General features: G+C 42.7%; 1 protein-coding gene across 9 annotated transcripts in view; it reads right to left on the bottom strand.

The window, feature by feature from the left end:
* Positions 1–26,439, bottom strand: part of AFF1 (ALF transcription elongation factor 1) — a 167,824-nt gene that overhangs the window by 87,728 nt on the left and 53,657 nt on the right. For all 9 annotated transcript variants that reach the window (XM_073340610.1, XM_073340611.1, XM_073340615.1 and 6 more), the window contains 2 exons: positions 4,492–4,612; positions 3,011–3,910 (listed from right to left, as the gene is read on the bottom strand). In XM_073340610.1, the coding sequence (XP_073196711.1) occupies positions 3,011–3,910; positions 4,492–4,612 (1,021 nt within the window). The remainder of the gene's footprint in view (positions 1–3,010; positions 3,911–4,491; positions 4,613–26,439) is intronic.

Raw genomic sequence — 26,439 nt, 5'->3', positions numbered from 1 at the left:
ATAAGTAGGCTGGAACAACAAGATGTCTTCATGATCTAAAAGTCATGCTTCTTTTACTAGGCTGAACAGAACCATTGTCCCAAATGCACACATCCGCCAAAGCTTTTCAGAGGTTACAAATTGAAGACAGCTATGCTATTTGATGGTCTGAGTCATTCAGCATATTCAGAAGCGACGTGTTTGAGTATGTTATCAGATTATGAAATATGGCTAGAAACATAAATGGAGATGAGGTCTTGTTCTTACGGAGCCAATTACTGGAATACATTCTAGTCCTCTTTCATTGTGCCTACATGTTGCTATCACCCCAGTGTTACTTCCGAGCTAGCATATACAATAGTGCTGCTCTCTGGCAGACCCGCTGTCGGAATGTGTATTTGGACTAGCAGAGTCTCTTTTTCTCCTCAGGTGCCCAGAGGAAGCCGAAAAGGAAGCAGAGTTTCATCTAACGTATAATGTCATTGGGCCACCCCGTCTCAGACATGAGACATGTAAGAGGCTAGAAAGTAAAAGAAAGACTGGAGACAAAACTAAGAGAAAAGTAAACGAAGTAGAAAGGGACACGAAAAAAACCAACAACAACGAAGGTTGGGAGGAGAAGAGATGTGCCATTTGAGAGAAATATAGGGAAAATAAGCACCTCCAAAATTCATGGCTACGTAAAGTGCCAACATTTAAAAACTGCTAGCAACCCACTGCTCCCCTAAAACCATGATGTGAAGAAAATGAAATTATGATAATACTCTGCTTTACTTTTCACCCTGCAGCAAGAAATTTGGTTAGATGAAACATGAAACCCTGACCATTTTGCATTGCTTATTTTAAGACCAGATTTGCAGGATGGGAAATTCATTGCTTAAAAGAAAACAAGCAATCTTGGACCTGAGTGTCTTTTCACTACTGCTCATTAGTATCTATCAGTTTCCTCTAATTTTCCCCACAAGAAATGGGCTTAGATCACACCATATACTCAACAAAACACCCTGTAACATCCCTTTCCATCAAAGCCAGGCCCCAATCATCCTTTTCCCCTCTTGCTACAACATGGCAAAATGCCATTTGAAAAATAACACTTCAGTTCTCTTTTGTCAAACTGCCCTTCAGACAATACTGTGGGATAATTACACTGTGGAGCATGTGTTAGGACACTCTCAGAGCTGACAGCTACCTACAGCAAAGCTATCAAACATCCACCAGACACCCAAAACCACCCAGCTCATCTTTCATGGGCTCTGGGTCAGGGAGGAAATATGCAAATCTTCCCAGCAGAGGATCATTGTCATGAAAAATAGTTTTACAAAGATATTATAAAACATATTGAACAGGACACACACAGGAGTTTCTTCTCATTTAGAAACCCCTGTTGCCAATGACAACTTCAAATACAACTTCATCCACAGCACCTTCAAGAAACCCAAGACTTTTGTGGCTCAGGCAAAGGAGCCAAAACATACATGACATATCAACCACACTTTCATACAGTCAGCAAAAACAGATTCAGGGAACCAGGAATGAGACAACCTTTTCTGTGCAAGGCAAGAGTTAGAAAGACAAAGAGGAAAAAAAGAAAATCAAAATTCCCTCCTCCCTGTTTTTCAACTTCTGATTAAAAAAATTAAAATATAACATTGCCACTCCTTTGTTCTGAGCTTCCTTTCATGGGAAGTATACAAAATCCTCAGTTGTTTCCTCATAAACCCTGTTGCCTGGGGCAAAGTACTTAGTATTGCAGCAACCTTAACTTATGAATTATTCTGTTTTGCAGGCATTTAGCCCATTATCAACATTGCTGTATCTTATATGGTTGAAATGCATCATTCTGGAAAAGAGTTACTGGTTAAAAAGAGCAAGAAGGCCGCGTGAATGAAAACAGGCCAGTTTAAATATTGAGTCTAACTAAGAAAAGATGAGGAAGGGAGTGTTTGCATCAGAAGAGAACCACAAAAAGGGTTAGAAAAAAAAAGAAGAGGCAAGCAGACATTACATTAATGTAATGGTTTACATTAATCCATCCCTGGTAACGTATGGCTGAGATTTTCAAAACTGGCTTAGAGGAACTGTGTATTCTAATCACTTAGATGGCTTTGGAAACTTCAGCTTACACTTTAGTTAATAACACACTGATAGTCAAATAGCTGGCTAGTCAGTTTTCTTTTCTGCAGTGGAGGACGTAAACAACTCTTTCCCCTCCCCTCCAGCACCCACCTGGGACTCAGGCCATCTCCAATGTAGTGACTCAAGAAATGTGGTCATCACCTCATCTCCTGGGAGCATGATTTTTCACCGGCCTTTACCACAGAAAGTAACTGCAGCAGCATCACACCCAAACCTGAGGTTTAAGGAGCTGAAAACCTCCTCCAAAACAGCGAATACAGTTTAAGCTTTGTTGCTGAGGGATGTGAATTAGCCACCCCCCTTAGCGACATAACTTATGGCAATTTTAGCACCGGTGTGAACAGCGCCATGTCAGCGGGAGAGCTTCTCACGGCGACATAGCCACTGCTGCTCAGGGGGTACTAGAGTAATTAGCAGACAGGAGAGCTCTCTCCTGTCAGCTTAGAGCATTGGTGCAGCTGTAAGTTCTCTCAAGTGGCCATAGCCTAAGGGGTGTATAAAAGCTATGTGCCATATTTTCCCCACCCAGCCACATGGTGCTCTCAAACCTCAGATCTCACACCACATCACAAAAAGCGAGTAACAATCAACCCTTCCAGCAGCCCCTTTCCCTCCAGCCTCTGCTTCCTTAAGTGTTCAGTTTAACAGGTTTCAGAGTAACAGCCGTGTTAGTCTGTATTCGCAAAAAGAAAAGGAGTACTTGTGGCACCTTAGAGACTAACCAATTTATTTGAGCACTGAATGCATCCGATGAAGTGAGCTGTAGCTCACGAAAGCTTATCTCAAATAAACTGGTTAGTCTCTAAGGTGCCACAAGTCCTCCTCCTCTTTTTGTTCAGTTTAAGGCATTCTATTGGCAGCTCCTGCTCAGAAAAACAGCAGCAATTTCACTCACCTCAATGGGCTCAGAAGGTATTTTCAATTTGGATAGTTTGGCCTTGGCATTTGCTTTTAAATCTGCTATTTTCCCATAGGGTTGTCCAGGGTATTCCTCTGGAAGTGGCTTGAGCTCCGGTGACTCATTTGGCGCCTGATCTTGGCCATCCATTGGTCTGACGTATGCAGTAGGTTTCTGCTGCATTACACTGTTTTTTGGCGGCAAGGCTGGAGGAAATGTCTGAGAAGATGGTTGGGCCAGATTAATGGCTGAACTGTCCCGGATTTCGTTATCATGCAATCCTGCCACAAAGTCCTGAGGTGATTTAATTGGATGGTAAGTCTGCCCGTGACTTTTGTTGTGACTCTGTGACCTGGAATGGATATGCTGACTGGAATGTAGAGGTGACAGGGGTGCCACTGGAGAAGACAAAGAGGACAGTAAGGGAGAAAGCTCTGAGAGGGTGTCTTGCAGTTCATCAGCACCATCTTCATCAACACGTCTATCATTTTTCTTTTGGCGACCACCGGGATGGCTTTCTTGACCACTGCGTCCATGTTCTGGGCCTTGGCTCTGACCACTGGACAAGCTGTGGCTTTTGGTGTGCAAACTTGCAGCTGGTTCCATTCTTGCTTGTGTCTTTGGGTAGCGGATGGAGTTACTAGCAGAGGGGGGAGCCAAACCAGGGGGTCCCATGGCCTGGTGGCGGGTGCTGTGCTGGAATGAGGTTGGTAATGTACTGCTGGTCTTCTCAGGAAAGAATGGGCGATCAGGCTTTCCCTGATGGATGAGAGGAACAATGCTCTTGGGTATCCCTATGAGATTCTGATGGGACTTGGTGCTGATTAGCTCCTTCACCTCTTCGTAATTGCCCAGCATGTTCTGAATTCGACTGGACAATTCATCTTCTTTGTTAGTCTGAAACAGGAAAGTAGAGAGGTGAAAATACAAGAGTTAGAAAAAGATAACCAAGATCCAGTTTCAAGAAAGGCATATTAATAAGTGGCTTACTTTCAGAAGAAACCGCTTTATCACAATTTTAGGGTACAGTTATACATGCTTTACTTTCCCTAGGTAGCACTTACTCATGTCTGCAGTCTCCCTGCTGTGAAAGAAGCTGCTTGAACGAGTGTTAATCAAACGTGAGTAAAGGGTGCAACCAGGACTTTAGCAGTTCCCCACATCACCAACCAACTACCTTGTTTCCTGTTGTACTTAGTGATGAATGGGTAGTCCTAATGAGTCACAAGTACTCACTGGCTGGCTCATGGAGACCATGAGGTCTCAAACTGGCCCTCCCCACTACATCATCAGCAGAGCTTCCCAACTTAGCACTTTAGTAACATGCAAAGCGAAACACCTGGAGGTTGCATGTGCCTATTTCAGGGGTTGCAATGCTTATTGACAAGGTTCTGCTGTACATGTAGACATGTTGCAGTGCACACGAAGGTCACATCTCCTTCCGCCTCCCTCTCTGCAACATGATACATTATCAATACCTTGTAAGGTTCTGCAAAGAGGGGGGTATTTTCCGGGTATGTCTCTCTCTCCTGAAGAGCTTCCTGATTCCGTCTCTCTCTCTCTCTGATCCGGAGCAAATTTCTATCCTCATTGTACAAGCTTTCGGAGAGAGAAGGAAAAAAGTTTCGTTAGCATTTTACTTCCATCTAGCACTGTCGAAACAAGGGTCTGCGCTGGACAAAAGCCATTTCCTCAGCTAACACCACACTTCCAACAAGCCAACTGAGTTTAAAATCAGAAAATCTATTGGACAATTGGACCGATCTATCAGTCAGATAAGGCAGTCAGCACATGGTGTGGAAAGAGCTCACACAGCAGATGTGTCAGTGTGTAGGCTATGCTGAAGAGTTTTATTCCTGACATCATACACCAAGGCGAGCAAATGGATTAATAACTTTATAAAGATGCTCAACTAGAGGAGATGTCAGCAAGGTTTCTGATCGCAGAGCTGTCATTCAAATTCAGAGGCAGCGGTCTACATGACAATTGCCATTTTGCCCCCTTCATAGCAATAATTCTCCAAACCTGATTTGTTAAAATCCCAAACCTCCATTTATAAGCCCCTGGTTTTAAGGGATTATATTTCTTCTAGGCTGAACACTGCATATATCACCCTCTTGAAGAGGTGTAAATTTTAAATTAAATGCTTTATTTTCAATGAAATTTTTTTCCAAGCTGTTTATTTGGGAGGTCACGTAATCTGATGAAAGTATTCAAGCAAGAGGAGGGTTTAAGAATCAAGGGAACACTGACTAGAGCCACTCACAAACAGACAGAGAACAGAAGTCAGAGAACAGAAGTCCCTTGACCTCTTTGTGCCTACTTCAATTCAGCTACAGAACTGTGACACATCCACAAAAGGAAGACTTTGTAGAAAACCAGATGCAGTAATTGAGCTGCCCTTGACAAATGTTACTGGAAAATAAAAGAATCCATTGCTCTAATATGTATGTACGTTTTGTGAGAGAAAGTCTGTGTGAGTTCCACCCTTCCTTTCTCATGGCCTACTGCACACGCACAGTGATTACATTCCTCTTGACATGATAGGCCACAATGGTGTCCCAATATTAAAATATCAATGACAACTCTCCCCCGAATCCCTCGCATTGAAAAGTTTTAGACATACCCAAAAGAAAGGCAGAGGCCTGTCTTGGCACAGGAGTCAGTTCACTCAGGGTGGATTTCGGATATTTTCTCAATTCTGTGCTAGTCCATGACACATTTTATCATACAAATGTGATGATAAAACACTGTTTGATTGTAAAGATCATATTTTGCTCTAACAGTTCACCCAGCAGTCTGTCCACTGCTGGCAGGGTATCTGAGACTGTTCAACTTTTGGGATATGATGCTATCCAATGGCAAACTTCCAGATAAATGAGTACAGCCAGTACGTACTTATGACATTATGGAAAATTAATGTGCCATATGCAATTTATGTTAGCTATATGCAAATTTTAAAAATAATTTTCATCTTTATTATTCCTTATTTTTTTCCAAATGTAGCAAAGCATGAATTCCCAATGAGTAGCACTATACACATATGCCAGATTTGAAAGGCGCACGGTCGATTACAGGAAAAAAAAACCCTCTTTACGAAACATGTTCATGTACTATTGTTACAGGTAAGATGTAGCTGAAATAGTAAGGTTTTTTCAGTTTGTTTACTTTGTGTACTTAACAGCACTGTGTGTGTCGTGAGGTTCACTTATTCCTGTGTACAGTCAGTTAGCTAGTCAGTTTCTCCAAGTGATTTTGTTGTTGTTTTGGAAGGGGAGGGAGAAAGGAAGAGAGTTCACACAGCAAATAAGGTGGAGGGGTTTTGTTGGGGTGTTTCCCCGCCCCCCATCTTTTGTTTTTTAAATAGAAACGTGTGATTGTAAAAGTCACAAATACTGACACAGGGAATCTGTGCCAGATTTAGTACCTGAAACTAGTTTTGCCTCCTTTTTTTAAAAAAAAAATGTAATAGATTAAAGTTGACAATGAACCTTGAAGTTTTAAGGATGCTGCCATTTGAATGATCTGGAAAGGGTTTTTTTAAAAACATGGAACAGCATTTTCCCCACATTCTAGTAAGCAAAAATGGTTGAATACATTTCCTTTGAAAACTTTGCAAGAGTCACTTCACGATTGAGAACAAACATGGAAAAGGTCAGGCCAAAAGGTTTTTTTTTCGGAAAAAGTTAATAGCACGAACATCAGATCTTAGAATGGATGGGCCCTCCCACTCTTCACTACAGAGTCTCTTTCACAACACTGTGCATCTGTATAATATGAGCAATGTCCTCTATTGGGGGCACCATATAATTCCTTGGCAGGAAAACAGAAACCAATATATCTTTTTGATCTCCGATTTAGGGTGACCAGGTGTCTGGAACACCCAGTCGAAAAGGGATCCTGCCAGGCCAACCCTCAACATAGGAGGTAGGAGCGGGAGAAGGGACATGCCACTGCTTCCATCTCCCAGGCCCCAACCCCCCACCCCAGCCCTGATCCCCCTCCTGCCCTCCAAATCCCGCAGTCCCAGCCCGGAGCACCCTCCTACACCCCAAACCCCTCATCCAAAGCCCTACCCCAAAGTCTACACCCCCAGCCAGAGCCCTCACACCCCCTGCATCCCAACCCCAGCCCAGAGGCCCCTACCGCATTCTGAACTCCTTATTTCTGGCTGCAACCCCAGCTGGAGCCCTCACCCCCTCCTGCACCCCAGCTCCCTGAGCGAGCCCGGTTAAAATGAGTGAGTGAGTGAGTGAGAGAGGGTGGGGAGAGCGAGCGACAGAGGGAGTGGGGATGGCATGAGCAGGGGCGGGGTCTTGGATAAGGGGCAGGGCATGGGTGGGGCCTCAGAGGAGGGGCAGGGCAAGGGTGCTCGGTCTTGAGCAAGTAGAAAGTTTGCAATCCTACTCTGGTTACGCTATTCAAAAAACAGGAGCTTAAAGCTCCTAAACCCATACTCAGGCCCCATAATAAGTGGCCTTGTTTTAAAAAACACTGAGCATCCTGTATTTCCCGTTCAAGTCAGGATTAATGCTGGGCACTCAGTATTTTTAAAACCAGACCACCTACCCAGGTGTCTAAATATAGATTTAGGAGCCTAACTTTAGATGCCTATTTTTTTAAAAAAGAGTCTTTGCCTACAATCCTAAAGTAGAGAGGGTGCATGTATGTTTTTAGACTAAAGTTTAACCTCTCAATCCCATCTTTCTCCTCTGCTGACCACAATATTGTTAACTACCATGACACCATACTGCATGCTGGTAATAAACTCTGGAGGAGGCTAGACAGCCTGGGGGAGCTGAAAACATTTTCTGTCACCTAGCCAGCCAAGCTATAAAACATCATGTGTAAGACAACTTGAGAACATACTGTTCTTTTTTTCATTTTAAGTGAGGAAACAGGGAGAAATATTTTCCAGCTAGAGAAAGTTATCTACATTTTGAACTTCAATTTCGATTACATGCTCTCTCTTCAGAGAGATATGCTCTAGAAATTATTTTGTGGAAGTTCTGTGGCCTGTGATATACTGGAGGTCAGACTAGATTATCATAATGCCTTCTGGACTTCGAATCTATAAGCGTAAATTGCAGTCACATCCTGAAGTGTTATTTACTTTTGTCCCAACTTCCATCATTACAAAGAGATGTAGGTAAAACTAAGGGTGTGGAACTTCTCTCATCTCACGCCAATATCACGTTTCCAAAGTACTTCCCTCACAGTTCCCGTAAGTATAAACTCACTTTCCCAGTCACATTGTGCAAGAACTGATAGAAGACCCTTCATCATTCATTGGGCATTTGAGGAATGAGCATGAAATAGAAAATTCATCAGCTTCCTCACTTGAGACCAGATTTAGCTTCTTTGACTTTAAGTGGGGAAAACACTTCAAAAAGACCAAGATTTCCCCTCCCACTTTGCTGTGATCTTTATGCACTGACACACAGACTGCCATTGTAGATGTACTGAATTCTGAGCATTTAAAAAAAAATTAACACCATAATGATTGTTTTATTTTACAATTATGGCTGAACTATGAAGGCAATGACAGCACAGGCTAGAGCAGAGGTTCTCAAACTGGGAGTGAGGACCCCTCAGGGGGTCACAAGGTTATTACATGGGGGGGTCGCGAGCTGTCAACCTCCACCCCAACTTTCCAGCATTTATAACGTGTTAAATATATTAAAGTGTTTTTAATGAATAAGGGGGGTTGCATTCAGAGGCTTGCTGCGCGAAAGGGGTCACCAGTACAAAAGTCTGGTAACTCCTGGGCTAGAGCAAAGTGTACGCAGGTGTTGTGCAAGCTTCCCCTACAAAAGAAGTTTGCCAATGTTAGAGATACTGCAACATTTTTCCAGCTCCAGACCTACGGCTCTCCTGAGAGCGGCCACTGAGCTGGTACAACTTTATGTAGAAGGAATAGATCATGCCAAGCAAATACCGTTTAAAATATTAATCTAAACAACATGAGACAATCTGCCAAATCTTGATTTTTAAGGATAACAGATATTTACTTGCTTGCTTGTTTCCAAGAGAATAAAGTACAAAAATACAGAGGCAAAACCCAAAACCATTTAAAGAATGCTGTCAACATTATTAGATTTAGAATAAACCACCCATTCCTCACACAAACCCCTCCCTAACATTTTAAAAAAAACCTCAGTTACTCTTATTTTAAAGGGGGAACCATTTGAAAAATAAAAAGGTATTATGCACCATTATTCAGGATGAGAACAAGCCTTTACTCAAAATGGAGCACGTGTAAGATATGCATTTGAAACATTTTGGGATATTTAGTTAATAAAAATAATTGCAAGAAGTAAGATAGTTTTAAAGACACATATATTGCCCTCTATCAACACATATACAGACAGGAATAGGATGGATATGAAACGTTAGGGAAGGATGGTGTTTTGTAAGATTTCTGATGATGTTTTACGGGATCCTCCATTTCTCTCCCAACCAACTCCTTCAACTAGTATATGCCAGCAATTAACACACTAACTGCTGGTAATCCATATTTTAATGCATGAAAATGTGTCTAACAAGACATGAAGATTTAAGATGTGTATTCTTTATTGGACTAGCATATTGCAGGTGCTCTTCTGAAGGAGAAAGAACTCCTTTATTAAGTCTCTCTCTCTCTCTCTCTCATTATCTGCAGTAATTTGTTCTTTACTTCAAATGATACTGAGGGTTTTCCCCCAAAAAATATGGTTTCTGACTCAAGGATCTATCAACCCTTGGTTAACGAGAAGCTGGCATGATAGATGTAGCAATTTTCTGCAATATCGCTGACAAACCTTACTGAATTAAATTGAAGTATCTTTGGAGTCTATTGTATTAAATGCAAATATATTATTATGGGCCTGGACTCTATGTAACCTATTGTGGGAAGATGTGATCTAAACCCTGGAAGGTGTTATGAATTCCAAAGGACTGTATTGAACAATGTGCCGGATAAGAATGCACTTTTGGGACAAACAGTATCAAGTGGTTTGCCTGGGGAATGTCTAGGGGGAGGTGAAAGCAAATTCCCTACCTCTGATTATGCAAAAACTGGCCTTCTGAAGCTACGCCCTGAGGAGAGAACCACTGGCTATTGATTACCTGTTCCTCGAGTCTCAAGATCAAAGGCCCAAGCTGTATAAAGGAAAGACTGAACTATGAACAGGTGGGATAGTTCTGAGCTAAGACGGTTATGAACTTGTGACCACAGAAAAACCCCTTTTTGTGGGGTATGAATGATTGACTCCTACCAGAGCCCTTGTTGGAATAGGGGGTGATCTCTGGTAAGCTTATCATCATGTGTGTAGATTCCTTTATTATTTTAATATGTTTTCTCTGTAATGCTTTCACCTTAAGAATAAATCCACTTCTTAGAAAGAGCTATGTGGTAACCTGAAGCTGCCAAGAGAAAGCAAAGCGCAGATGCTGACCTATTTCAGTGGTCTGGGTTGCTGGCAATATCACAGTATGGCAGGGCACGATGCAGCCTGGAAAATCCCCAGTCAGGAGAGAGAGAGACACAGGTCTCTACCCAAGACAGGCAACAGCTGAGGAGCGGGAAGCCTAGAGTGGGTGCCCTTGAGGGACCACAGAGGAAAAACACAGGTGCAACTGCCCTGAATTGTGAGAGCTGGCATCTTGCCATCTCTCCAGGCGGCTTTGACAGTTATCTGTAAAGACCCAAATAACTCCTTGCTTGCTTAGTTTTTAAAAGTAAACTAAACTCTGTCTTTTCAGTCTCTTTGCATTAGTTATGTTCTCAACTGCATGGTGTAGATAAATGTCCTTTAAAATGTCTGCCTGTAATGTTTTGGATGGCTTCAGTTAACATCCTGGGTATTTTTTCCAAATGCAAAATGAGCCAGTTTTCCTTTAGGGAAAAAACGTGGTGAGACAACCTGATCACATTTTCATGGATTGCATCTTTGTGCAAACAGAGACGTCATGTACTGTCAGTGCAAACCTGGGTGGGCCTGGCTGGGGAGGACAACAGGCACATGTTATGGCTAGAGAGCCAGCAGGTTGTTCTGATTATTCTGCTATAAAAGAGACGTCTGAACACATGCTTACACACACACACACACAACATCTTTAGCAATAAACTAAAGTTGAAGAGCATTAGTTATAATCTATGAACATTTAAAATTGTGATTTTATTGATATGAAAACCACTACCAGCCTGTAAATCTCTCCCTACTTGACTCAGCTGTGAAGGAAATAAAAATATATATTCTGCTTAAGATCACTGATCATTTAAAATTAAGAAATGAGGTCTAAGAAAAACGTGGAGCTTGTTTTTGTTGAATGATCATAGATCACACTTCTGTTGCTTCCCACAAACTGAACCAAAGAAAAGCAATAACATGTTATGATGGTGCATGCAGCTCTTCTGATGCGTTACGTATATGTAATTTTATCAAATCACTTATGTTTCAGAGCACTAGACACTGGCTGATTCACTTCTTTGTTACTAGGAGCTTGACAAAAAGCCCAATGACATCACTAGAAATATGTTTATCCGCTTCAGTGGGCTTTGGATCAGGCCCTAAGTGAGAATTCTTCAGACTTGCATTGTAGATAAGATCTTAGGTACATGTAGATCCAGGTGGGCAAACTACGGCTCGCAGGTCACATCCAGCCCGCCAGTCAATTTAATCCGGCCCTTGGGGTCCCACCAGGGAGCAGGGTTTGGGGCTTGCCCCACTCCCACACGCCAGCCGGAGAGCAGGGTCAGAGACCACTCCGCACGCACACGTGTGCCACAGCTCCAGGAAGCAGCGGCATGTCCCCACTCTGGGTCCTCCTATGCAGCTCCCAGCCAATGCGGGGCTGCGCCTACGGACAGGGCAGGGCGCAGAGCCGCCTGGCCATTCCTCCACATAGGAGACCGAGGGGGGTCGGGGGGGTGGGGAGGAAAGAACATGCTGCTGCTTCCAGAGTTGCTTGAGATAAGCTCTGCCCGAAGCCTGCAACCCTCAGCCCCTCCCACACCCCAACCCCATTCCCTATCCCACCTTCCAAACCCCTCGATCCCAGCCCAGAGCTCCCTCCTACACCCCAAACCCCTCATCCCCAGCCCCACCCCAGAGCTGCACCTCCAGCCGGAAGGGCTCCTCTCCTTCCCCCCACAGCCCAACCCCCTGCCCCAGGCCAGAGCCCCCTCCCGCACCCTGAATTCCTCATTTCTGGCCCCACCCCAGAGCCTGCATTCCCAACCAGAGCCCTCACCCCCTCCCACACCTCAATCCCAATTCCATGGGCATTCATGGCCTGCCATACAATTTCCATACCCAGATGTGGCCCTCAAACCAAAAAGTTTGCCCACCCCAATGTAGAGGAACCTCAAGCAGACCACAGGAGAATCCTGGCTTGTATACTGTACAGCAATTCAGAGGGTCTGTGTTCTGATACATGTGCATTAAACATGAGTCTTTCAAAAATGTCTCAAATGAAATTAAGAGCATTTTGTAAATAAACATAAAGCCAAATAATGTACATTTCATCTCTACCACAGCCACCTTTTATTGGTAATATCATAAAATAAAGTAAAAATAAAAACATTAAAAAGCACACACCAAGACAAAAAAGTTTTCAAAAGGGATGTTGAAAATTCATAAGACTGACATTAAGATTGGGGGGGGGGGAGTTAGAGTTATTTTCATTTCCCCTCTTAAAATATAATCTACAGTCACCAGTGAGTTGTCAGTATTTAGCATTTAAAAATTTCAGACCTAGAATGTGATATTGTGCGATTAACAAATTACATACTTAGAAATTAATGGTTTAAAAAAAGAGCAGAAAGCAGAAACAATGAAAAGCTAACGAAATTCAGCATACAATTTATGATACTGTAAATTGCGTTCTACTAAATATGTAGTGTGACATCCAAGTGGATTTGGCATATATTTCTGTCATTCCCAGAAGGGAAAATAGAATTCCATATTCCAATAAAGTTGCTTTCCTCATACATTCAGGAGGTATTTAAATGAAGAAAAAACCTCCACTTTCTGCCTCCATTCACACTTGTTATAACCTCCTAATTAAAAAGAGCATCAATTCCTTCCCATCTGCATACTGATACTGAGTGTAAAACAGCATCTTAAATTCTGCTTGTTGTAAAAAATCCACCTGTAATGTGTCTAAAGACCTTTTCTGTCTCTGAACCTTCTCTGCCGCCCACCCATGAATCAAAAGAAAAAAGAAAACAAAAAGTCAAACACAAAAATACAGTGAGGAAGAAAGGAAAAAAAACCAAACTAAGTTTTTGTGATGACACCAGTTCCAGCAGAACACAAACATGTCTGCTCTGGAATAGTCTGGCTGATGCAAGTATTCTCACATGTACTTGTCTACCAGGATCTGCTAAATGAGGTTTCAGAGTAGCAGCCGTGTTAGTCTGTATTTGCAAAAAGAAAAAGAGTACTTGTGGCACTCTAGAGACTAGCAAACTTATTTGAGCATAAGCTTTCGTGAGCTACAGCTCAGCTCACGAAAGCTTATGCTCAAATAAATTTGTTAGTCTCTAAGGTGCCACAAGTCCTCCTTTTCTTTTTAAATGAGGTTAGTCATGCATTATTACTAAATGCCATTTAATGCTGTCATGGAAACTATTGGCCCAGACTATTGACTAGGGACAGCTGACTACCCACTTTTTCCTGTGGACTCTGATTTGCTTTTTACTGAACCTGATCTACTCTCTTACTCACTTTTTAAACCAATCCAACCCTCATTCAGGGTTAACAGAGGCGTATTTTCCTCTCATTTAAGTGCACAAAAGGAAATACATTTTTAAAAGAGAAGAGGCTCGGTGAGTTGTATCCATTAGCTTCAAGTTTGGAATTTTCCAACTACATGGCCAATTAGAAGTAAGGTCTCCTCTATTCACAAACTAGAGGCAAAAACTAAGATTGATTATAATTAACACCCTTATCTATTTCTGTGCACATCTGTGGACATTATTTCAGACTAAGAACACCCTATTTCAAATTAAATTAAGTCTCTGTTGTACCAAATTCTGATAAAATCGAAAAAGCGAGCACACTCTAAATCCAAAATAAGAGCATTCACACTGATTTACACAGAAATAATTAAAGGTGTGAATTAAAACAACATAGTTATTTTGATTCCAGTTCATATGTAGAGAAATAGTTAGGTCAAAATTTTCAAGAATGATTATTGGAGCTCAATTTGAGACCTTTTTAAAAGGTGCTTGATTTTCATAAAGCACCAAGGACCTAGCCTTTGATAATCAAATCCTTCAAAAAAAGATATTTTGATTAGGGCACCTGAAAATTACTAATCAGTTTTGAAAATGTTGGCATTAAGACTGCATTGCAACCCCGGGTCTGCAAGACATGGGCTTGTAGACTCTGTTTTCTGAGCTTGCACTTGAGCGTCCACGCTGCGTTGTAAACCTAGGCTTACAATTGCTGCACCCCAGTCTAACAGCATGCATCCAATGAAGTAGGCTGTAGCCCACGAAAGCTTATGTTCAAATAAATTTGTTAGCCTCTAAGGTGCCACAAGGATGCCTTGTTCTTTTAGCCATGCTAATGTGTCCATACGGCACTGTGCAGACCTTCTGACTCAAGTCTGCAGCTTGAGCTGTGCCCATAGTGTAAAATGACAGCACTTGGACCGAAGTCACAGCTCAACTCAGGCCCTAAGACCTGGGTCCTGAGTGCTTACTGATCCGAGTCAAACTGACTTGCATGTGAACAGAGGGAGGGCTTGGGCTCCAACTTAAGTCAGAGCCTGGGCTTCATGTGCAGTGTGGATATACCCAGAGAGACCATAAATTCTACTACCGTGAGGCAACACTGGGAGCTGGTGACCCCACATACATTCCTAATTCTAGACAGAGGGACATACCTGACACAGACAGTCACACAACATCTAGAGCCTTATATCCATTGCAATACAGACTACATCTGATGAAGCGAGCTGTAGCTCACGAAAGCTTACACTCAAATAAATTTGTTAGTCTCTAAGGTGCCACAAGTACTCCTTTTCTTTTTGCGGATACAGACTAACATGGCTGCTACTCAAACTTCTTGGGCTATTCTCTCCTTCCTCCCTCCCCCCCAATACCCCGGGTGGGAGGGAGGATTAGGCCCCAGAAGCTTTCAAAGAGATCAAGCCACTTTACAGGGAAGCCTACCCCTGAAGCATGCACCTACTTAAGATAGCCAGTCTTTTTCTGTGCTCTGGAGAAGGTGTGTCTAGCTTAGGCATTTCAAAAGCATCTACCACCTTGTTATCTAAGTAGAGCTGGCCGGAAACTAGAATTCCCCTTATACAGTAAAGTCCGAAATTTCAAAAGAATTCCAGAAGGAAAAGAAACTGAAATTTCAAGTTTTTCGTACACAAAGGGAATTCCAAAATTTTGTTTTGAAAAGACAAAAAGACATTTTATTTAAAAAAACTTTTTTGAAATGTTTCCAAGGTTCCCTGACCCATCCAGCATCCCGGCATCTCAGACAATCATCACAGAAACCATCAGCATTGCCTCTGGATCAAAGTTAGTCCAAGGAAGGAAGAACCCCAAGGAGATGAAAGCCACACGTGATTTGGACATGGGGGAAGGAAGACATAGGCCTCCTACCTTCCCCCTCTCCCCAGCGGCATGTAGCTTCCAGGGTCCAGTGTGTGTGTTTAAACATGGGATAGTCCTGGGTCCCTGGGTACAGACTGTAGGGCTGATCTCAACAGTGAAGAGGATGCATCTCCAACTAGTGGCTTGTCATGACTGAAGGGTTGGGAGAGGGAAATGGAAACTGTCATGAACTGCTAAACTCAGGTGCATTTTTCAGGGTGGAAGAGGAATGATGATGGAATTTACTTGTAGTATTAACGTGCGTGTTTGGAGCTGGATCCAGTTTACAGAATTTACCTGTTGCCTTTTTTAATAAATTTCTGTTGGTGAATGTATTGTACATAATGGGGGAGAGATGGAACCCCGCTTGTAGTGGGCATAGTGCTGGGGTAATCCTTAACTGTTTACAATCATGCCACACACAAATCTTTCAGGGCAGGGCAACGGCGGAGATGAGGGGAACTTTGCAACTTTCGATTCCCCCACACCCTTCCTTCCAGTCCCCTAGAGCTAAGACATGACCCTGTAATTGATCACATGGACTGCTCAGGAGCAAAGCATAGCACTCTCCTCTTCCACCCAGCAGTTGAGCGCACTTCCAGCTCCTGCCACCATGAAGAACAAGGAAACCAGGACCAGGAACCTGAAAGTCTCTCATCGCATTGTCCTCTAGGCATTTCTGTTATGAGTCATCTGGGTACCAACAAGTGGCTAATTATTCATTTGTACCATTGGTGATCTTCCAGAAAACACCATCTTGGCCACTATGGATGTAGAAGCCCTCTACACCAACATTCCACACAAAGATGGACTACAAGCCATCAGGAACAGTATCCCCGATAATGTCACGGCAAACCTGGTGGCTGACCTGTGTGACTTTGTCCTCACCCATAAATATTTCACATTTGGGGACAATGTATACCTTCAAATCAGCGGCACTGCTATGGGTTCCCGCATGGCCCCACAGTATGCCAACATTTTTATGGCTGACTTAGAACAACGCTTCCTAAGCTCTTGTCTCCTAATGCCCCTACTCTACTTGCGCTACATTGATGACATCATCATCTAGACCCATGGAAAAGAAGCCCTTGAGGAATTCCACCATGATTTCAACAATTTCCATCCCACCATAAACCTCAGACTAGACCAATCCACACAAGCGGTCCATTTCCTGGACACTACTGTGCTAAAAAGCAATGGTCACATAAACACCACCTTCTACTGGAAACCTACTGAACGCTATACTTACCTACTTGCCTCCAACTTCCATCCAGGACACACCACATGATCCATCGTCTACAGCCAAGCTCTACGATACAACCGCATTTGCTCCAACCCCTCAGACAGAGACAAACGCCTACAAGGTCTCTAACAAGCATTCTTAAATCTACTATACCCACCTGCTAAAGTGAAAAAAGAGATTGACAGAGCCAGAAGACTACCCAGAAATCACCTATTACAGGACAGGCCCAACAAAAAAAATAACAGAACGTCACTATCTGTCACCTTCAGCCCCCAACTAAAACCTCTCCAGCACAACATCAAAGATCTACAACCTATCCTGAAAAATGATCCTTCACTCTCACAGATCTTGGGAGACAGACCAGTCCTCGCTTCCAGACAGCCCCCGAACCTGAAGCAAATACTCACCAGCAACCACATACCACACAACAAAAACACTAACCCAGGAACCTATCCTTGCAACAAAGCCCGTTGCCAACTGTGCCAACATATCTGTTCAGGGGACATCATCATAGGGCCTAATCACATCAGCCACACTATTAGAGGCTCATTCACCTGCACATCTACCAATGTGATATATGCCATCATGTGCCAGCAATGCCCCTCTGCCATGTACACTGACCAAACCAGACAGTCTCTACGCAAAAGAATAAATGGACACAAATCTGACATCAGGAATCATAACCTTCAAAAACCGGTAGGAGAACACTTCAACCTCTCTGGCCACTCAGTAAAAGACTTAAGGGTGGCAATTGTGCAACAGAAAAGCTTCAAAAACAGACTCCAAAGAGAAACTGCTGAGCTTGAATTAATATGCAAACTAGATCCATTAACTTGGGTTTGAATAGAGACTGGGAGTGGCTGGGTCATTACACATATTGAATCTATTTCCCTATGTTAAGTATCCTCACACCTTCTTGTCAACTGTCTAAATGGGCCATCTTGATTATCACTACAAAAAAGTTTTTTTTTCTCCTGCTGATCATAGCTTATCTTAATTAATTATCCTCTTACAGTTTGTATGGCAAATTCCACCTTCTCTGTATGTATGTATATCTATCTTCTTACTATATGTTCCATTCAATGCATCCAATGAAGTGGGCTGTAGCTCACAAAAGCTTATGCTCTAATAAATTGTTAGTCTCTAAGGTGCCACAAGTACTCCTGTTTTTTTTACGGATACAGACTAACACGGCTGCTATTCTGTAAACAGACAATACAGGAGCCAGAGCTCCCGAGGAGCTTGGAGCCTGGGAGTGCCAATTCCAGGACAGTCTGCAGGAGCCTAGGTTGCCAAGGAGCTGAGACTGAGCTCACCATGTCTCAGTTTCCGCATCTGTAAAATGGGGAAACTGATTTGAGAATGACCTCCTTCGTCAAGTACTTTGAGACCTACTGATGAAAAGGGCTAGGTATTAATAATTCATAATTATTTATTATTATTAAAGACATAAAACCATCACTTCACTCCAGCCTTGTGTACGCTAAGCTTTTCCACCCATAATTTCACAGTTGCCACTAATTCAGGCTTAAAAGTTTGCCACTTGAACTGTACCAGTATACTTAAGCAGCAAACCCCGCCTCCACTAAGGTAAAGGCACTTATTCCTCAGCATAGCTTATTTCAGTTCAGGAACCAAAATAAGCTGTAATCAGTGTAAGGCATCTTGATACTGGTATAACTGTGTCTACACGAGGGCTTTTACCTGCACTGCTTGGCTGGCAAAAAACAAAAAACAAAAACCCATAGCACTTACAGACCTAGTTACGCAGGTAAAATGTAAGTGGAATCCTTACCTTTGTTTTCATGAGTGGAAGCACTAGTGCAGACAAGGGACCGGCTGCTCTTGGTCCTTTAAGCATAGTGTTTTATATTACTACCCTGAAGAAGCTTTGATGATGGGGTGCTTTTAACACTGGCGGTTGCCTACAAGTCTTACTCCACTAGCCTTCCTTCTGTTTCCACCATTGGTGGAGCTGAACTATTGGTGGCAATGGTGGTAAATTTGGGGCAAAAAGCCTCATGTAGACACCCTAACTTATATCACCCACGTTTCCATTTAAAACTGAGCTTAAGCATGTATCACTTGCGGAGTCATTCTCAGTTAATATTATAATCCTCAGAGCACCATTTCAAAGGTTCATACTTGACTATTTAAACCGTAACAGTAACAGCTGAGAGCATCCCAGATTTATAAAAACAACAGGGAGTGGAGAGAAGTTACATCCGCACCTCTCTCCTGTGCATTCTGAACAAGGAAAAAGGAGACAACCACAAAAAACAATCTTTCCCACTTTTAACTGCGTTCAGGATCTGCTGCCGGCTGCTAAAAGAAATTACTCCAGCAGCAGGGAAGGGGATGGAGAAAGGCTACAAGAAAACACACAAACACAAAACACATAAACGGGCAGTTTCCCTTCAGCACACGCAGCAACTCTTCCTCCAAAAGATTAGGAGGGAACGTTTCCTTTCAGTACAACTGCAGGAAATCACAAACTTATTGAAGCTTTTTTTCCTCATTAAAGATTACTTTTTTTTTCCCATGAGAAGCTGATTACTAATGTTTCTCAAGATCACGACATGCTTATTTTTAATTGAAGTCACAGTATGTTACAAAAAGAGAGCACATAAGAAGTGCACAGGACACATTAATCAGACATGACCCCCAACTCCACTCCCATGGAAGTCTTGACGCACAAATTCCCATTCATGTCTACAGGAACAGGATCAGAGCCATCGGTTTTTTTTGTTTGTTTGTTTGTTTAAAAAGCAGTTTTATTTATCATCCCACCATTAAAAAAATTAAGCTTGGTAAAATGTGCCACAGGAAGTTACCACTAAACACATACCATATACAGTGTGGGACTCAACAAAGCAAACTGCTTGGGTTATGCAGTGTGAAAGTGATGGCAAGCCAAGGATTTGAAAACAAGACACTTAACAGACACTCAGGTTTCAGAGTAACAGCCCTGTTAGTCTGTATTCGCAAAAAGAAAAGGAGTACTTGTGGCACCTTAGAGACTAACCAATTTACTTGAGCATAAGCTTTTGTGAGCTACAGCTCATTTCATCGGATGCATACTGTGGAAAGTACAGAAGATCTTTTTACACACACAAACCATGAAAAAATGGGTGTTTACCACTACAAAAGGTTTTCTCTCCCCCCACCCCACTCTCCTGCTGGTAATAGCTTATCTACAGTGATCACTCTCCTTACAATGTGTATGATAATCAAGGTGGGCCATTTCCAGCACAAATCCAGGGTTTAACAAGAACATGGGGGGGTTGGGGGGGAAGGGTAGGAAAAAACAAGAGGAAATAGGTTACCTTGCATAATGACTTAGCCACTCCCAGTCTCTATTCAAGCCTAAGTTAATAGTATCCAATTTGCAAATGAATTCCAATTCAACAGTCTCTCGCTGGAGTCTGGTTTTGAAGTTTCTCTGTTGTAATATCGCAACTTTCATGTCTGTAATCGCATGACCAGAGAGATTGAAGTGTTCTCCGACTGGTTTATGAATGTTATAATTCTTGACATCTGATTTGTGTCCATTTATTCTTTTACGTAGAGACTGTCCAGTTTGACCAATGTACATGGCAGAAGGGCATTGCTGGCACATGATGGCATATATCACATTGGTGGATGTGCAGGTGAACGAGCCTCTGATAATGTGGCTGATGTTATTAGGCCCTGTGATGGTGTCCCCTGAATAGATATGTGGGCACAGTTGGGGACGGGCTTTGTTGCAAGGTTAGGTTCCTGGGTTAGTGGTTCTTTTGTGTGGTATGTGGTTGCTGGTGAGTATTTGCTTCAGGTTGGGGGGCTGTCTGTAGGCAAGGACTGGCCTGTCTCCCAAGATTTGTGAGAGTGTTGGGTCATCCTTCAGGATAGGTTGCAGATCCTTAATAATGCGTTGGAGGGGTTTTAGTTGGGGGCTGAAGTTGCCGGCTAGTGGCGTTCTGTTATTTTCTTTGTTAGGTCTGTCCTGTAGTAGGTGACTTGTGGGAACTCTTCTGGCTTCTATCAATCTGTTTCTTCACTTCCGGAGGTGGGTACTGTAGTTGTAAGAATGCTTGATAGAGATCTTGTAGGTGTTTGTCTCTGTCTGAGGGGTTGGAGCAAATGCGGTTGTATCGCAGAGCTTGGCTGTAGACGATGGATCGTGTGGTGTGGTCAGGGTGAAAGCTGGAGGCATGTAGGTAGGAATAGCGATCAGTAGGTTTCTGGTATAGGGTGGTGTTTATGTGACCATCGTTTATTAGCACTGTAGTGTCCAGGAAGTTGATCTCTTGTGTGGACTGGACCAGGATAAGGTTCATGATGCGATGGAAATTGTTGAAATCATGGTGGAATTCCTCAAGGGCTTCTTTTCCATGGGTCCAGATGATGAAGATGTCATCAATATAGCGCAAGTAGAGTACGGGCGTTAGGGGACGCATTTGCTCCTACCCCTCAGACAGAGACAAACACCTACAAGATCTCTATCAAGCATTCTTACAACTACAATACCCACCTGCGGAAGTGAAGAAACAGATTGATAGAAGCCAGAAGAGTTCCCACAAGTCACCTACTACAGGACAGACCTAACAAAGAAAATAACAGAACGCCACTAGCCGGCAACTTCAGCCCCCAACTAAAACCCCTCCAACGCATTATTAAGGATCTACAACCTATCCTAAAGGATGACCCAACACTCTCACAAATCTTGGGAGACAGGCCAGTCCTTGCCTACAGACAGCCCCCCAACCTGAAGCAAATACTCACCAGCAACCACATACCACACAACAGAACCACTAACCCAGGAACCTATCCTTGCAACAAAGCCTGTCCCCAACTGTGCCCACATATCTATTCAGGGGACACCATCACAGGGCCTAATAACATCAGCCACACTATCAGAGGCTCGTTCACCTGCACATCCACCAATGTGATATATGCCATCATGTGCCAGCAATGCCCCTCTGCCATGTACATTGGTCAAACTGGACAGTCTCTACGTAAAAGAATAAATGGACACAAATCAGATGTCAAGAATTATAACATTCATAAACCAGTCGGAGAACACTTCAATCTCTCTGGTCACACGATTACAGACATGAAAGTTGCAATATTACAACAGAGAAACTTCAAAACCAGACTCCAGCGAGAGACTGTTGAATTGGAATTCATTTGCAAATTGGATACTATTAACTTAGGCTTGAATAGAGACTGGGAGTGGCTAAGTCATTATGCAAGGTAACTTATTTTCCCTTTTTTCCTACCCTCCCCCCCACGTTCTTGTTAAACCCTGGATTTGTGCTGGAAATGGCCCACCTTGATTATCATACACATTGTAAGGAGAGTGATCACTTTGGATGGGCTATTACCAGCAGGAGAGTGAGTTTGTGTGTGGGGGGGTGGAGGGTGAGAAAACCTGGATTTGTGCTGGAAATGGCCCAACTTGATGATCACTTTAGATAAGCTATTACCAGCAGGAGAGTGGGGTGGGAGGAGGTATTGTTTCATGGTCTCTGTGTATATAATGTCTTCTGCAGTTTCCACAGTATGCATCCGATGAAGTGAGCTGTAGCTCACGAAAGCTTATGCTCAAATAAATTGCTTAGTCTCTAAGGTGCCACAAGTACATCAACAGGTTTTCTCCACTCCTTCCCCCCCACACCCACCTACCCCTCCCTTTTCTTTCTTTTTTAATTATTAAAGACACCATAACCAAATCTAGACCTGTTGGATATTTTTACTTTTATTTCACTCCTTCAGGCCTTGCCAACATAGAGATTGGTTTTATGGTCCCTTCTGACTTGAAATAATCATAGAATCATAGACTTTAAATTGATATTTTGAACAGCTCCAAATCATTACTGATATTTCATTTCTGCAATGGGTATTTTGTACTGCTAGCAAATTATTTTTGTTAGGAGAATGTTTTCAATTTAAGGAACTGTGTTATCAATAATATTTTCCAAATTTTGATTTTTTGACTGCAAAAAAAAGGCTGATTTTTCTCCCATTTTTAAACAGCTCTACTATTTGTAGTACAGCAGCTCTTAGAAACCCCACCCCGATCAAGGCCCTGCTGTTGGGCAGTACCTCCGTGGTGCATGGAAGAATCCCTTTATAAACATTTATGGACTATAGCATCATATAACACAGTATCCAATACTGTTGCATAAGTCTCCTCACTAACAGAAAGCATGTGAAAAATTAACTGAGAAACATTTAGCCAATTTCAAATATACATTTCCTCAGGCTATGGTGTGATAAAATGACAGGTTTCAGAGTAGCAGCCGTGTTAGTCTGTATTCGCAAAAAGAAAAGGAGGACTTGTGGCACCTTAGAGACTAACCAATTTATTTGAGCATGAGCTTGAAGTGAGCTGTAGCTCACTTCATCGGATGCATACGAAGTGAGCTGTAGCTCACGAAAGCTCATGCTCTAATAAACTGGTTAGTCTCTAAGGTGCCACAAGTACTCCTTTTCTTTTTGGTGTGATAAAAGAACATCGGGGGTTGGTGCAGGCAGCAGAGAGTAGCCATTTTTATAAGTAAAAAATTAGTTTGATTTGAAATCAGTTCTAATGCCAAATTAAATATCTACCCACCTTACTACTTTTTAGACTACATTTTGGAGGGGGGAGGGGGTGGAAAGAGAAAAACGTATCACATTAACGTCCTGATGCTATCCCTGCACTTAAAATACGTTTATTACTGAATACTGGAGAGGTTTCAGTTTCCTTTTAGCACATGCTACTTTTTGTTTGTTATGGGCTTGATCCTGGGAGGGGCTGAGCGCCCTCAACACCCACTGACTTCAAATCGCAGTTGAGGACACTCAGGTCCTTATATAATTTGACCAGCACCCCCAGCAGGATTGGACCATATACCCTAGTGACCAGGCAGACAAGCTTCTAAAAAGCTACCCCATCGTGCTTTATCAACAAGCAGAACATTGAACAAAAACCTCCATTCACAATTAAAGAAACCCCCATACACAACCCAGCCGCCCCACCCTCTAGCCAGTGCCCTTGGCAATGTGAAGCATAAGGAGGAGATGTGATTATGAAAATCTAGAAAGTCCGTTACGGTAGATGCATAAAATCTAAGCACCATATACAAGCGAATTGCCCCACATCCTGAGGACGCTGACTGTAGTGTGGACTCATTTAAAAACATACATGCACAGATGCATTTTAAGAACATTTAGAACCTGGATTAGCCTGGATGTTTGTTAGTGGTAGGGCACAAGTGCCAAAATCCAAGAGCTTGCACTCAGAGCCATCTCTGAATAACAATTTTATACAAATATGGCTCAGAGCATTAAAAGAAGCTTTAGCAATTTTTCATGTGTGTCTGTACTTGTCAGCTTAATTCTGTGCCTGCAATAACAGTACTTCTGCAATTATGTTACTGCTGTAAAGCTAAAAAAACCCCAAACAAACCAAAAAAGAGACACCTTTTCATTTATGATGCTATAGAAAACAAGACCCCAAAGAAATCTAAGAGTTCATTGTCTCTTCAACAATAGAACAGAGTCTGGGAAGGTGTTAATTAATAATTATGCAAGGAATGGGAATGCTGCCGTTCCCTGTGCAAAAGGAAATGCTCTCAGGAGGGCTTCTAAGAAGGCGTGGATATGTGAAGTGTAATTAAAGGAAAACAGACTAAGTTTTACTTCCTTCTGCATGTGAACAAGGATGAATTTAGGGTTGGGTTTGATAGGGATGGGACTAGGACAGGAGCAAACATGAAACAATGGCAAAATCATCAAGTGTATATATTCACACACACACACCCATGTCTCTTGAGGACAAACAACCCTGGGGATGCAACAGAACCAGTGTCATTCAACTGCACAGCAGGGGATTCCTCATCCCATGCATGACTCGTAGCACAGCTTCATACAGGCTCCATGCCCAAGTGCACGTAAGCACTTTGAGGTGGGGAGAGGAAAGAAAAGTGGATCTGCAACTCAGCAGTATGCCATTTGTTCTGCATCTATAGAAGGGCTCAAGCAAAGGAGAGGCTATTCAAACTTGAGACTGCAGTATCCACAGAAAAGCTCCTCTACGGCTCCACAGCCAAGTACACAGAAGACAGAGAATTGGTGAAGGAGTATTCCTTCTTGGGCTCCCCACTGCCTCCTTGCAGACCTCTGTGCATAGAGCAGCTACGATTGGTTGGCTGCAGTCTGAATTTCAGTTTCTGTGGTTTAAATGTTAATGAATTTTATATGAAAGAGGAACTTGAGCCTCTTGTCACTTTGCCAACTTTGATCCCAATAAAATTAACCAGTATCTACCCTAGTCTCTGAGGGGAAATGATGGGGGTCATGCTGCTGTGCTGAAAGAGGTGACAAAGAGCATTCGGAAGCAGCTCCGCTGAAGTAATTGAACTTTCCCAAGTATGACAATTTCTACCAAAGTGCAACTACTTGTAGAATTGGAGGACTTGTGGCACCTTAGAGACTAACCAATTTATCTGAGCATAAGCTTTCGTGAGCGACAGCTCACTTCATTAGATGCATTCCATCATTAGGCAGTTGAGCTAATATTTTTCAACTCAAGTGCCTGAAGTTGCATTACACACACTGAATCTAAAAACCTGGACTGAACCCAACTGGTATTTTAACCAAGATCATCTCTGGTGAGACATTGCAACCTTGCTTCATCTGTGAAGAACCTTTCCAGAGAAGCAGAATTCCCTGCTGAGTTACTTCTGCTCTAGCACTGAGGGGATACTGAATCAGCACTGACCACCCCAAGACTTGTCCATACAAAGACCTAAAAAGCTGATCCAGGAAAGGCAAAGACAGAGAGACATTTACCCTTCAAATACATTGACATCACTCTCTCCTAGACCAAAGGCTGTCAGATGTAAACAGGAGGCCTTGACATTATCAACAAACATTATGGGTGGAACCCCTTCCACCACTATGTAAACTTTGAAAATGCTTGTAAATTAGGCTCTTCAGAAAAGAGTCTCTAATCAAAGCAAAACACAGACTAGAGATTTCACAATACATAAATGGCAAGTTTGCCAACCCTTTGCCTCTCACTTCACCCTACATCCCTCATCTGAGTGCCTAGTTCACACTTCTCCCACATACTCCTGATGTCTCCTTTCAAATGGTCCCTCTTCCACGGAAACCCCTTTCTGAAGTCATTCACCAGACCACCACCTACTCTTCCAAGTCTCTTCTCAAAACCTACTCCTGCGGTCAAGTTTGTAAGCTAGTTATGGATACATTGAGCTTTTTTTTTTAAACTCTGTAACCTTCAGGACATGCCATTCATCACCCAAGTGACTGCAGGATCATAGTTTCACTCTCCCTGTATTTGTCTCTCTCCTCTTCTTGCATTAACTTAGGGCCCAATTCTGGAAAAACAGTTTAAAGCATCACTTCACTCAAAAGATTTTTGAGAGTGAACAGAAGTCTGGTTAGGGGCAACACTCGAGTTATACTTTGTCCTAACTCTGCAGTGAAGACCAGCCTTAGTTAGGCATGTGTGCGCAACCACTAAATATAGCTTCACCCTTACATTTTTAACTGCTGTAAGCAAACTGGAACCACATTCCCTTTACAATA

Source organism: Lepidochelys kempii, chromosome 4 (assembly GCF_965140265.1).
Source record: "Lepidochelys kempii isolate rLepKem1 chromosome 4, rLepKem1.hap2, whole genome shotgun sequence".
NCBI classification, from domain to species: domain Eukaryota; kingdom Metazoa; phylum Chordata; order Testudines; family Cheloniidae; genus Lepidochelys; species Lepidochelys kempii.
Note: the sequence above shows the minus strand (reverse complement) of the source record. Positions and strands in the feature narration are given on the sequence as shown.